This window comes from Bos taurus, chromosome 10 (genome assembly GCF_002263795.3).
Source record: "Bos taurus isolate L1 Dominette 01449 registration number 42190680 breed Hereford chromosome 10, ARS-UCD2.0, whole genome shotgun sequence".
NCBI lineage: Eukaryota > Metazoa > Chordata > Mammalia > Artiodactyla > Bovidae > Bos > Bos taurus.
In genome coordinates this window covers 5,025,737-5,039,689 of record NC_037337.1, presented here as the reverse complement: position 1 = coordinate 5,039,689, position 13,953 = coordinate 5,025,737, and the positions used below count along the sequence as shown (strand labels likewise).

Genomic DNA, 13,953 nt, shown 5'->3' with positions numbered 1-13,953 from the left:
AATGAGGCCCTTAGGAAAACTAACATGATTATAAATTACATAAGGAAAGATAGTAAGTTTACAAGGGAGAAAACTAACAGTCCTCTTGATGTGATACCCTGAGAACACCTCATCACTTAGGTAATGTTCTTGCCAAAAATTCATGACCTGAATCTAATCAGAAGGAAGCATCAGACAAACCCAGATTGAAGGGCCTTGTACAAACTAACTGGCCTGTACTTTCAAAAGTCCCAATGTCTTAAAAACAAAGGAAGGCTGAAGAACTATTCCAGATTAAAATCAAACTAAAACACATGATATTATATGCAAAACATGATCCTGGAGGGGATCCTGAAAAAAAGCTTCTTTATGGTCCAGCTCTCACATCCATACATGACTACTGGAAAAACCACAGCTTTGACTATACAGACCTTTTTTGGCAAAGTGATGTCTCTGCTTTTTCGTAGGCTGTCTAGGTTGCTCATAGCTTTTATTACAAGGAGCATGCTTCCTTTGATTTCATGGCTGCAGTCACCAACCACAGTGATTTTGGAGCCCATGAAAATAAAATCTGCCACTGTTTCTGCTTTTTCACAGTCGTAATTCTCCTGGCTTTAATTCTGATGTTGGAATTATATAGGAGTCAAAACTTAGGTCTTCATAATCTGTATATTCATAGCTTCAGTGTCACTGATGTCCCATGGTTTTTACTGTAAGAGATGGGTTGCTGATCTCATCTACTATGTATAGGATTCGTAGGGATGGGAGGGCAATTAAAATAATAGCAGGTAAAATAGTTCAGATTGTCTCCACTTCTTGTGCATCTATTGTACTGGTGTGGGTTAATTTTGTTGTTAGTATTAGTGAAATAATATAAAACACTAATGACTAATTAAAAAGACAATTATTAGCATGTGATCATGAAAGTGAAGTAATTCTTCTATAATTGGTGATGTTGCATCTTGAAAACCTAGTTGTATGGAGTATGCCATATGAGATGTACAGGGTTTTCACTTGTAACTTAACTTCGACAAAGTTATATAATATTTTACTAACATCTCAGTAATTGAGAGAGACATAGTGGTTATGATGTTGGCTTGAAACCAGTAGTAGGGGGTTCGATTCCTTCCTTTCTTACTTTAGGTTAACATATGTGGGTTCTTCAAATGTATGGTATGGCGGGGGGCACCCGTTTAATCATTCTAGGTTTGTTGTGGTTAAATCCACGGTGAAGACTTCTCGCTTGGATGTGAATGCTTCTCAGATAATGAAAACCATTAGCATGACTGCTGTTAGAGAGATAAATGAGCCTATTGATGAGACAGTATTTCATATTGTGTATGCGTCTGGGTAATCGGAGTATCATCGTGGCATGCCAGATAGTCCTAAGAAGTGTTGTGGAAAGAAAGTCATATTAACACCCACGAATATAATTGCAAAGTGAATTTTGGCTCATGTATCGTTGAGAGTATAGCCTGAGAACAGTGGGAATCAATGCACAAATCCTCCTATAATAGCAAATACAGCTCCTATTGACAGAACATAGTAGAAGTGTGTGACAACATAATATGTGTCGTGGAGAACAATGTCAAGGGAAGAGTTGGCTAGGACAATTCCAGTTAAGCCTCCTACTGTAAAGAGGAAGATGAAGCCCAGGGCTCACATTATAGCGGGAGATCATTTGATATTACCTCCGTGAAGTGTTGCTAGTCAACTAAAGACTTTCACCCCGGTTAGGATAGCAGTGATCATAGTGGCTGATGTGATGTAGGCCCGTGTGTCGACCTCTATTCCGACCATGAATATGTGGTGAGCTCATACGATAAACCCTAAAAATCTGATTGATATCATAGCTCAAACTATTCCTATATATCCGAATGGTTCTTTTTTCCCTGAGTAGTAAGTTACAATATGAGAGATTATTCCAAACCCAGGTAGAATAAGAATATAGACTTCGGGGTGTCCAAAGAATCAGAATAAGTGTTGGTATAGGATAGGGTCCCCTCCTCCTGCCGGGTCAAAGAAGGTTGTATTTAGATTTCGATCTGTTAGTAGCATTGTAATGCCAGCTGCTAGTACAGGAAGTGAGAGGAGTAGTAGTACGGCGGTGATTATTACAGATCAAATGACTAGAGGGGTTTGGTATTGTGACATTGCAGGGGGTTTTATGTTAATAATTGTTGTAATAAAGTTAATAGCCCCTAAAATTGAGGAGACACCTGCCAAGTGTAAAGAGAAAATGGTTAGGTCTACTGAGGCTCCTGCGTGGGCCAGGTTACCTGCTAAAGGGGGATACATGGTTCAACCTGTTCCTGCCCCAGCCTCAACTATGGATGATGCTTGAAGTAGTAGGAAGGAGAGGGGAAGGAGTCAGAAGCTTTTATTATTTATCCAGGGGAATGCTATATCGGGGGTGCCAATTATTAGAGGGACGAGTCAATTACTGAACCCTCCAATTATAATTGGCATTACTGTAAAGAACATTATTACAAATGCGTGTGCAGTTACAACTACATTGTAGATTTGGTCATCTCCGAGCAGGGTTCCAGGTTGACCCAATTCAGCGCGAATTAGCAGGCTTAGGGCTGTTCCTACTATGCCGGCCCAGGCACCAAATAGTAAGTATAGGGTACCGATATCTTTATGATTAGTTGAGAATAATCAGCGGTTGATGAACATGGGTAAAATGGCTGAGTAAAGCATTAGACTGTAAATCTAAAGACAGAGGTTTGATTCCTCTTTTTACCAGGCCCTGTGGTGAATTTACACATTGAATTGCAAATTCAAAGAAGCAGCTTCAATTCTGCCGGGGCTTCTCCCGCCTTTTTTTCCTCACGGCTGGAGAAGAAGATTGAAGCCAGTCGACTAGGGTATTTAGCTGTTAACTAAAGTTTCATGGGGGTAGATCCCACCAGTCTAGTGAGGATTTAGCTTAATTAAAGTGGTTGATTTGCATTCAATTGATGTAAGATATAGTCTTGCAATCCTTGTCAGGAATTAAGTAAATTATACTTGCTTAGGGCTTTGAAGGCTCTTGGTCTATTTAACCTAAATTCCTACTCTAGTACTGATAGTATTGGTGTGAGCGGTAGTAGTATGGTGGATAGTACAACTATTGTTGGTAGGAGGGTTATTTTTTTTGTGAGGGAAAATGGTCATTTTATTTTTATATTGTTTGTAGAGGGGAATATTGTTAGTGTGGTGGAGTATGTGAGTTGTATGTAGAAATATAGGTTTAATAGTGCTGTGATTGCTATGAGGGTGGGTAGAATAACGTTGTCATTTTTTGTTATCTCTTGGATGATTATTCATTTTGGTATGAATCCTGATAGGGGAGGGAGTCCTCCTATTGATAAGAGGGTGACAAGAACTAGGATGGTTATAACGGGTGTTTTATTTCTTGTGTGTGATAGTGATAAGATGGTGGTGGTGGAGTTGGCTATGAATAGAGTGAATATGGTGGAAGTTGTAATAATGTAGATGGTTAAGTTTAGTAGTGTTATAGTGGGGTTGTGTGGTAGTACTGCTGTTATTCAGCCTATGTGAGCGATTGATGAGTAGGCTATAATTTTTTGAAGTTGGGTCTGATTTAGTCCTCCCAGCCTCCGATTATAATTGATAGAATTGATAGGGTTAGAATTAGATTTAGGTTAATTGATGGGGAGACTTGGTAGAGTACAGATATGGGTGCTAATTTTTGTCATGTCAGTCAGATTAGGCCAGAGGATAGGGGAATGCCTTGTGTTACTTCTGGGACTCAAAAGTGGAATGGGGCTAGTCCCAGTTTCATGGCGAGGGCTATTGTTATGAGTATTGAGGCTACTGGGTTGAATAGTTTTATTACGGTTCATTGGCCTGAGAATATCAGGTTGATGATGATGGCTATTATTAATAGTATTGAGGCTGTTGATTGGGTTAAGAAGTATTTAGTTGATGCTTCTGTGGCTCATGGGTTATGGTTTTTTATTATAACGGGAATAATGGCAAGTATATTTATTTCAAACCCAATTCAGATGAGTAGTCAGTGGGAACTAATTATAACGATAATGGTCCCTAGTATGCTAGTTGATAGAATAATAACAAAGATGATTGGGTTCATTAGTACGGGAAGGGTATGAACCAACATTTTTGGGGTATGGGCCCGATAGCTTAATTAGCTGACCTTCCTGTTAGAATTTGGTGTAATTGGGAACACGAAGAGTTTTGGGTTCTTAGGAGTAGGTTCAATTCCTATGGTTCTAGAAATAAGAGGGTTTGAACCTCTATTATTTACTCTATCAAAGTAACTCTTTTGTCAGACATATTTCTTATGTTTGTGGGGGGATGCTTGATAGAAGAATAGGTAGTGATACGTGTCATATGCATAGGGCTAGTGTCAGAGGTAAGCAGTTTTTTCATAGTAAATGTATTCATTGGTCATAACGGAATCGAGGATAGGATGCTCAGATTCATAGAAAGGAGATTGTAAGTAGTCGGGACTTAATGGTAAAATTGATTTTGTAGAATTCTGGTATGTATGGGTTGTGGGATGTTCCTAGAAATCAAATTGCTGTAAAAATGTTTATTATGATGATATTTGTGTATTCTGCTATGAAGAATAGGGCGAATGGTCCTGCTGCATATTTGCCATGAAATGATGGGACTGGATGCCATGATTTTAGTTTTTTGAGTGTTGAGTTTTAAGCCAGCTCTTTCATTCTCCTCTTTAAACCCTCATCAAGAAGCTCTTTAGTTCCTCTTCACTTTCTGCCATTATATTGATATCATCTGCATATCTGAGGTTGTTGATATTTCTGCCGTAAGTCTTGATTCCAGCTTGTGTTTCATCCTGCCTGGCATTTCTCATGACGTACTCTGCATAGAAGTTAAATAAGCAGGGTGAGAATATACAGCCTTGACGTACTCCTTTCCCAATTTGGAACCAGTCTGTTGTTCCATGTCCAGTTCTAACTGTTGCTTCCTGACCTGCATACAGGTTTCTCAGGAGACAGGTCAGGTGGTCTGGTATTCCCATCTCTCTAAGAATTTTCCACAGTTTGTTGTGATTCACACAGTCAAAGGCTTTAGCATAGTCAATGAATAAGAAGTAGATGTTTTTTCTGTAATCCCCTTGCTTTTTCTATGATCCAACAGATGTCGGCAATTTGATCTCTAGTTCCTCTGCCTTTTTCCACATCCAGCTTGTACATCTGGAAGTTCTCAGTTTACATACTGTTGAAGCCTAGCTTGAAGGACTTTGAGCATTACCTTGCTAGCATGTGAAATGAGCTCAATTGTAAGATAATTTGAACATTCTTCAACATTGCCTTTCTTTGGGATTGGGTAGGATGAAAACTGACCTTTTCCAGTCCTGTGGCCACTGCAGAGTTTTCAAAATTTGTTGACATATTGTGTGCAGCACTTTAACAGCATCATCTTTTAGGATTTGAGATAGCTCAGCTGGAATTCCATCACCTCTACTAGCTTTGTTCATAGTAATGCTTCCTAAGGCCCACTTGAATTCATACTGCAGAATGTCTGGCTCTAAGTGAGTGACCACACCATCATGGTTATCTGGGTCATTAACACCTTTTTTGTACAGTTCTTCTGTGTATTCTTGCCACCTCTTCTTAATCTCTTCTGCTTCTTTTAGGTTCTTGCTATTTCTGCTCTTTATTCTGTCCTTAGTATATATATATATTGCATATATATGTGTGTGTGTGTATATACACCTATATACACACATACATGATCTAACTGCCATGATCATATTGAGGTTGATTTTAGCTCGGTAATGCTCTTGGGAAGATAAGATGGTCCTTACACCCTCTTTTGCCTGGAATTGAGGAAGGTATTACAGAAACATTTAAAAAAAATTAAAAGCACTGGATTTAATATAGAAGTTCTGGGTTTGAATCACAGTTCCATCACCTAATCACCTACTCTGCATTGGGCAGCTATCTTTATATCTCTAGACCTCAGTTTCTTCCTTCTATAGAATAGGGATGATAATACATAACTTGCCAAGACTAATTGCTAATAGGCATGAAATAATGCCACCCCACTCCAGTACTCTTGCCTGGAAAATCCCATGGATGGAGGAGCCTGGAAGGCTGTGGTCCATGGGGTCGCTGAGGGTCGGACACGACTGAGCGACTTCACTTTCACTTTTCACTTTCATGCATTGGAGAAGGAAATGGCAACCCACTCCAGTGTTCTTGCCTGGAGAATCCCAGGGATGGGGAAGCCTGGTGGGCTGCTGCCTATGGGGTTGCACAGAGTTGGACACGACTGAAGTGTCTTAGCAGCAGCAGCAGCAGCATGAAATAAAGCAGAAAGTGCTCAGTCAATGCTAGCTGACTGTCAGGCTGCCTGTTGCCAGGCCAGGAGTATGCTACAGGGTCTTCTCTGCTTCAGACCCTTGTAACTAAAACATAACAGAGCATTGTCAAGGCCATGACGTGTGGTTGTGTGGCTTGTGCATTTTTTAACACGCTCAAAGAAAGGTACATGTCCTTTTAAGAACAAAGCCCCAAAGGCAAATTCCATGTGTCCTCAGCCTCACTGAAGTTTATGTAATTGTTTCTTTTGGAGATCTAGCAGAAAGTTTAATATTAAAGCAGCTTGGTTTTGTTTAAAGTTCACCTTTAATATTTGTTCATTTCTGGTTTGTTTCCCAGGGAATATACCTGGGTCATGGGCAATAGTGATTTAAGGTGGACATGGGACTACTTTTATTACAGAATATTCTCTTCTGCCTTGAATAAGGGAGAGGAAGCTCTCAGACCAGTGTATACTGACCAAGAATAAATGGGGTATTCCAATCCTGTTTTATCCTTAGCATCTGCCGGGGTCCAGCCCCAGCTGATCCAGGGTATTCGAAGGAGAGACAGCATAGGCGACCTATTTATTTAAATATTTATCAAAGATATAAAGAGTAATAGAATAAGGCTAGCTCAGTGAGGAAATTCAGTGGAGAAAAGAGGCTGAATAATTCAGCCAGAAGGTAAGAGAAAGAACGACATGGGGAGACCAAGTTTCGGTGAACAAGGCCCGCACTTTATTTTCCAAAGTAGTTTTTATACCTTAAGTTGTGCATAGAGGATAATGGGGGAAGGGGTGGAGTCATGCAGGGACAGCAGTTCCTGGTCCTAATCGAAGCCAGGCTTTCAAACTTATCATATGCAAAAGTTCAGGTGAATTGCATCATCTTCTGGCCAGGAGGCCTGTTAACATTTTAAGAAACTTATCTTTCTCTAAAGGTGATTATTCCAAAGTCAGGTACCAGCCTCCAAAAAAGCATTGGACAAAGCTGCATTCCTATAGGGCAAAGGTGAGGTGGGCTCAATCAAGAAAAGAATTAACTCAAGGGTCCAAGGTTACAAACATTGAGGCTACTACTTACATTTCTATACACCCATTATATCAATCAATACACTGCCAAGGACACAGTAGGTAAGGGGTATGGAGACTTAGCAGCAAACATTGGCCCAATAAGTGAAAAACCCTTCACCAATACAATTTCTAATCAATCTTTTAACTACTCAAAGGAATCTGTGTTTAGACAGTTTAGAACATCTCCTGCCTCTCACAGTTGGGAGGCTCTGAGCAATCACATGTGGCCGGAAAAACCTATTCAGGCAGGCTAGAGGACTTCCAAAGGAGTTTGTAGGTTGAAACACTGTCACACCCAGGAATTATTAACTGGAACTGTAAGCTAACTCTTTTTTCAGAGAGAGGTAGTGGGGGACAGCCCCCCGTAAAGTCAGAGGTGTAGGTGAAAGCACAAAGCAGAAAGTAGGCAGACTCTGGTTTTGGGGGTAGATGCTCAAGAATTTCCAGGGGGACTCCTGAAGCTCAGTCCCGCCTTTGCGTATGACGAGCCTCCTTCCTCATGACCTTTGTCATGGGCGGAGTTCCTCACGCTGGCTCCCGGCAGTGATAGAATTCCAGTTGAGCTATTCCAGATCCTGAAAGATGATGCTGTGGAAAGTGCTGCACTCAATATGCAATATGCACTCAATATGCAATATGCCGGCTCCCGGCAGCATCCTTTTCAGCTTCTTTGGAAAAGAGTTAAGAAGGAGAAGAAATATTTAGAACCAGAAGTTTGAAGAGTGTCCTGCAGAAAACACAACTGAATGGTTCCCTGAAATAGTCAGTGTCTTGATCAGGAGGCATTTTACTGTGACAGCTCCGTAGTCATCTCTGCCCAGTTCAAGTTGGGGGAGGACGTCATTTGAGTGCGTTTTGAGGTCAGCCAGAGTTGTCCAATGGGCTTCCAGGTGGCCCAGCAGATAAAGAATCTCCCTGCAATTCAGGAGGCATAGGTTCGATCCCTGGGTGGAGAAGATCCCCTGGAGGGGGGCATGGCAACCCACTGCAGTATTCTTGCCTGGAGAATCCCATGGACAGAGGAGCCTGGCGGGCTACAGTCCATAGGGTTGCAGAGTGTCAGACACGACTGAAGCGACTGAGCACACACACAGTTGTCCAACTCCAAGGGTTGGGGAGGAAAGAAAGAGGTTGGGGAGTCCAAGTTTGCCCTTTGTTTATGGGAACTTCTAAGGAGGAAGAGAGGAAGGGAGCATAGACAAATTCATATACACTGGCTTATCTAACCCAGTAAGCCTGTGAGATGAGTACCAACCCCCTTTCACACATGGGCAAACAGAAGCTGAGAGGAAAGTAGAGGCAGAGCCAGGGTTCAAACTTAGGTCTGTTGCCAGAGTCTGTGGATGGCGGAAACACACTGGAGGAAATTAACTTTCTGTGAAATCCCAGATGAGATTAGATGAGGTTCTAAGGAATTTCTGATGCCCACTTTCTAAACTCTCTATACATGGTTAAATTACTTTCATACTGACCCTTGACCTTGGGGAGCAATGTATCTTGAACCCCCACATTTTGTAAATGTTCCCATAGAGGTCACAGCAGCCCCTGAGAGGTGGATGCTGGGCTGTCACTTGAGCTGAGGGAAGCGAGCCCCCACACCCCAGTTTCACACCCGTGAAACTCAAGTCCGAGCCTCAGCAAAATAACGAGTTGCCATATGCTGTGAGTTCTCCTGATGCATGTGAGTAATTAGAATATACTTTAAAGCTATGAATCTAGGAATTTAAACATACGGTATTTAAATGAACAAAATGCTTTTCCTGAATTTCACTCTGGGCCACTGAGGGTGATGCGGAAGTCAGACACCTGTTCATTCCAAGGAGAGTCTCACACACAGCCTTCCTGCAAGGAGCCTCATCCACAGAGTGGAGAAAAGCAGACTCAGGCACAATCAGTTCAGTTCATACATTCATCCAGACAACAAATATTTACCCAACACCTCCTCTGTGTCTGGTTCATTGGGAAAACTTCAGTGTCTAAAACTAACATGGCCCCTGCCCTCCTAGAGCTTAACTGTCTAGTGAAGTGATTGGCTTGAAACAAACCATCACACTAGTAACATAATTGCAATGAAAATAAATGCTGTGAAGGGAAAAAGTGGGACTTAAATTGTTTATGGGGGAACTCAGGAAGGCCTCCCTGAAGGAGTAATACTCAGACTAAGATGTGAAGTACTGGTATTAGCCAGGCAAATGGGGAGGGCAAAGTTTCCCAGAAAGAAGAAACAGCATGTCCAGGGACCTTGAGGCCAGAAGCTACTTAGTGAGTCCAAGGAACACAGAACAGACTAGTAGGACTAGGATTCAGTGAGCAAGGGGAGAGCGGGAAGCAAGACCGCGGGCCTAGACAGGAGCGGGCGTGAAGGGCCCTCCGGCTAGGGAGCTCACTCACCTTGATTCCCAAGTGAAGGGAACCCAGCAAGATGGTTGACGTCAGGCCCGATGGGTGGCGGACAGGCTGAGGACGTGAGAGATCGGGGAGGGCAATGGTGACGAGGGTGTGACAGGCCAGGGGTGTCGAGGCTGAAGATACACCCAGGGTTCGGCCGGTATTGACACGGAGGTACATGGAAGAGCTGCAGAGACGGTAAAGGGCTCCATGTGACCTTTAGATCAGAGGCCCCGGTGACAATGACCTTGACACATGATAATCGCTAGCCCTAGTATTGACCCAGAGACTAGTAACCGCACGCCCAGCCCAAGTATCTCGAGCCAGGCCTTGTGCCACATAAGCGCTTTGCAAAGACTGCCTCACACAACAACCCCAAGAACCTCTGCGGTAAGAACTCTCATCCCTACTGAAGCATAAAATCCAAGGCCCCCGCCGGCTGGGCCAGGATGGTTCAAGTCCACTGGCCAGGACTTCCTCCCCCTGGGCGGTGGGTAGGTAGGCACTGCTAACCTTTGCTTCTCTGAACTTCCTGTGTTAATAGACTCCAAGTTCCTCTTGCTCCCAAGTCTCCCCTATCCCTCTCTTTGCAGCCAATTCTTTGTTATTTTGAAGTCATTTTCATGTTTTTCAGAGTAGCACATGCTTTAAGAAAATCAAATTCTACTAAAAGGATTTTGTCCCCTGTGACCATTCTTCCCAAGTAGCAGACTGAAGCATTGCACATTTCACTGCTTAAAACATTCCACATACCTCCTTTTGCTTTCAGAAGACAAACTCCACACTGGTCTGTGACCCAGGCTGCCTGCCAGTCTCTTCTAGTCCTGTTTTCTTTCTTACTACCCAGCTCTAACCTCTAGTTTTCCAAACAAGCTTTTCCTGTATCATTTGTACCTTTTCCTGCTACATGGACTGCTTTTCCGCTAGACTTTTGCATGCTTACCTCCTTATCCTTTGGGACTCAACTAAGAGGCCCTCCCCAACTAGAATGCGCCGCTTCCCTTGTATCCTCAGTGTTCCTGTTATCACGGCACCCAGTTTATTTGGTTGCACTCACCAAAACCACAACTGTCTTTGTTGACTGGTTCACTGTCAGGCTTCCTGCAGCTAGAACGTCAGTCCATGAGGGCTGGGCCCAGGTCTCTGATCGCACTGTCTCCCCGGAGCCTAGCCCTGTCCCAGAGGCAGGGTAGACGCTCACTGTAAACGCTGTTTAAATGTTGAAATGCCCCTATGATGACATCTCAGGGCTGCTGTGCCTCCTGTTTCCAGACTTTTTGGATATTCTACAATCTATTACACTTTTTTTTTTTTCAGTTGATTGTTTTCTCAAATTTCTACACCCTGTAGTTCAGTCCTTCTAGTAACCGTTAATGAAGGTGCCATCGCCCCCTTTTATAAATGAGATGGAGAAATGACGCTGGCATGGTCTCTGGTGCACCCGGACTCAAGGCCTGCAGGGCCCTTCCCTCCGTTTGCCTTACTTGTGACCCTGTGCTCCTGGGCCTCGACTCCACACACTTCCAGAGCCCTGCTGGGACCGACTCATGGTTTTGTAATGGATACCTTTAGAAGTTTTTACTTTCCCCCAGCATTTTATTTTTGGACCTACAGAAAAGTTTAAGGAGTAGTATGATGTACACTCATATAACCTTTACCTTGATTCAGAAGCTGTTAATGTTTTGCCATATTTGGCTTATCTATTGATCTATCCACATACTTTTTTTGCTGAACCAGTTAAAAGTAAGTTGCGCTATCATAATCCTTCATGGTTAAATACTTCAGCTTAAGAATATTCTCCTACATACCACTATTCATTATCCCACTGATTTTATCCTTGATACAATGTTACCTAATATGTGCCAGTAATACCCTTGACTGGTGTTTGGTTTTGCTTTGGGTCAGGATTCAGTCAGACATCACACGCTGTACTAGGTTGGTGTGCTTTTCGGCTTCCTGCCATCTAGCACAGCTGCCAGCCTTTGCTTGTCTCTCGTAATGGGACATTTTTGAAGAATCCAGGTCAGTTATTTCATAGAACACTGCACAGTTGGGGTTGCCTAGCTATTCTCTCATGAGCAGCAAAAACACAGAAGAGATGAGGGTGTCCACCCCTTTCCAGTGCGTTACATCAAGAGGCAGGAACATCAGTTTGGTCTCATTGATGTTAAGTTGGACCATATGGTCAAGGAGTGTCTATGAGATTTCTCCTGTGTTTTCTTCCCAGAGGGTAAAACTTTGAGACTCAATATCCTGTTTAGCCTTTCATTTGGTGAACTACTAAATTGATTTAGTAGATTGAAAAAATGGTCCCTTTCTAGTTATGTATCCCTTCTACATTTCTTAACTGGCCTTCTGGTAAAAATGACCTTTCCCTTCTCCCTGCACTCATTCTTATTTACTATGGATTTGGGACATTTTAAAATTCAGTGTGTTAATAGTCCCATTTTTTTTTTTTTTTTTTTGCCATTATTTACCATCATATTGTTCAAAATGTGGCCAACAGGAACTCTCTAACGTGTCCCCCTTAGTTTCTAAGCATTCCCTTACTTTCTTATGAAAAAAAGTCCCAGGTTCACCTTGTAACTTCCTTGCCATGATCCTAAAATCAGCCTTTTTGCCAAGAGTTCTGGCATCTCTTAGTGGGGAGTGGGAAATAGTATTTTGAAACCAAGATCTAGGTGCTGAGCATGCTGACTGCTACTGGGACAGCCATCAGTTATTATTGCTTCTAGGCCCTTTCTGACAAGAGCTAGTAAATTATGTAATTAAAAAAAAAGTCCATACTGATACCTGTTTCCACTTCCACAGAATTCTTCCTCTTCCTGTTCCTTAACTCAATCTTTTCTCCCACAGTGAGAACCCTTGCTTTATTCTCAACAACACGAATGTATTTATTCATTTGGTCTATCCTGCCATACATACAAAATGGATTCTTTTAAATAGAATTACAATAAACCAAAATCAGGACAAACTTACCACGTAAAACTTAGTATTTCTTTGCAATTCTTTTCAAAGAATAGTTCTCCATTTTATATCCATTTGAAATAGTTTCATTTAATATAGGTTCGTTGTCTAAATCAACAAAGGAAAAAGAACTAAAACCAAGGCTTTTTTTTTTTTAATACTAAAACCTGAGGTCCAGAGAGAACCAGAACAAAGGACCTTTCAGAAATGGGCCTTTGACTTGTAGCCTAGTCACTCGTCAACAAATCTTTGCCTAGACCCTACCTACCAAATTTCCATCTTCCCCAGTCATAGAATAAAAGTCGTACAGAACAGTGCCTCTGACTTTTTCCCTCTTGCAGAGCACTTGCGGAGCTCAGTGATTGACCGGAAAGACTTAATAATCAAAAGAATCAAGCCCAAGCCCCAGCAGGGAGACGATATCTCCGTGGTGGACGTGGAGAAGCAGATCGAGGCCTTCCGCAGCCGCCTGGTCCGCATGCTGGGGGAGCCGCTCGTCCCGCAGCTGCAGGACAAGGTGCACCTCCTCAGGCTCCTGCTCTTCTTTGCCGCAGACCTGAACCCCGACTCGGAGGCCTCTCCGTAGGCCCAGAGCAGCCCAAGGTCGTCCGAGGCACTGAACACCGAGAATACCTCCTGAAGTCCACCTCCAACTGCTTGGAAGTCCCAGAAGTATAGAAAGTAGTTTAAAATCTAACAGGACCAAACCTACCTTATTTATCTGTAGGCTATGATAACTTTCTAACTCTTTAGTAAACATCTTTTTTTTTTAACAACCCTGTCCTAGCCTCTTCTCAGATATGAGTTAAATACACACGGTGTATATATTTTTTAATAAATTATTTATGTATACTTTTTTGAAACAGGTAATACTGTATGCACTATATGTCTAACATTTCCATTCAAGATGTGAAAAAAAGAATCCATGTGCTGAAAAAATTCGAGACGTCAATGTTACGTCATTCAAGGTACTGAGAACCTGTTTCAAAAGAGAAAGATGTTTGTCTCCCTAATGGAAAACAAACATCCTATGTTGGACCTGTGATGCTGCCTATTTGTGGCCAGTCTGTTAAGACCTAGTGTAATGAAGGGGGATAGAAACAAAAATACTGAGTGTGCTGCAAAAGAATTGATGTGGAAAGGATACAATAAAAAGGCAATGGTGTTTCAAAATACCAAGTTCATCGTACTTAGGCTTCATGACTGAGCAGGCAGAATGGAATAACAATGAAAAAAACCTCCATC

At 42.3% G+C, this 13,953-nt stretch overlaps 1 protein-coding gene across 2 annotated transcripts in view; it reads left to right on the top strand.

Moving 5' to 3' along the window:
• The window catches only part of SIMC1 (SUMO interacting motifs containing 1), an 83,664-nt gene extending 69,781 nt beyond the window's left edge, over nucleotides 1–13,883 (top strand). For both annotated transcript variants that reach the window (XM_002690410.6, XM_059890731.1), the window contains one exon: nucleotides 13,050–13,883. In XM_002690410.6, the coding sequence (XP_002690456.2) occupies nucleotides 13,050–13,294 (245 nt within the window). In that variant the 3' untranslated portion in view covers nucleotides 13,295–13,883. The remainder of the gene's footprint in view (nucleotides 1–13,049) is intronic.
• Nucleotides 13,884–13,953: the final 70 nt, after the last annotated feature.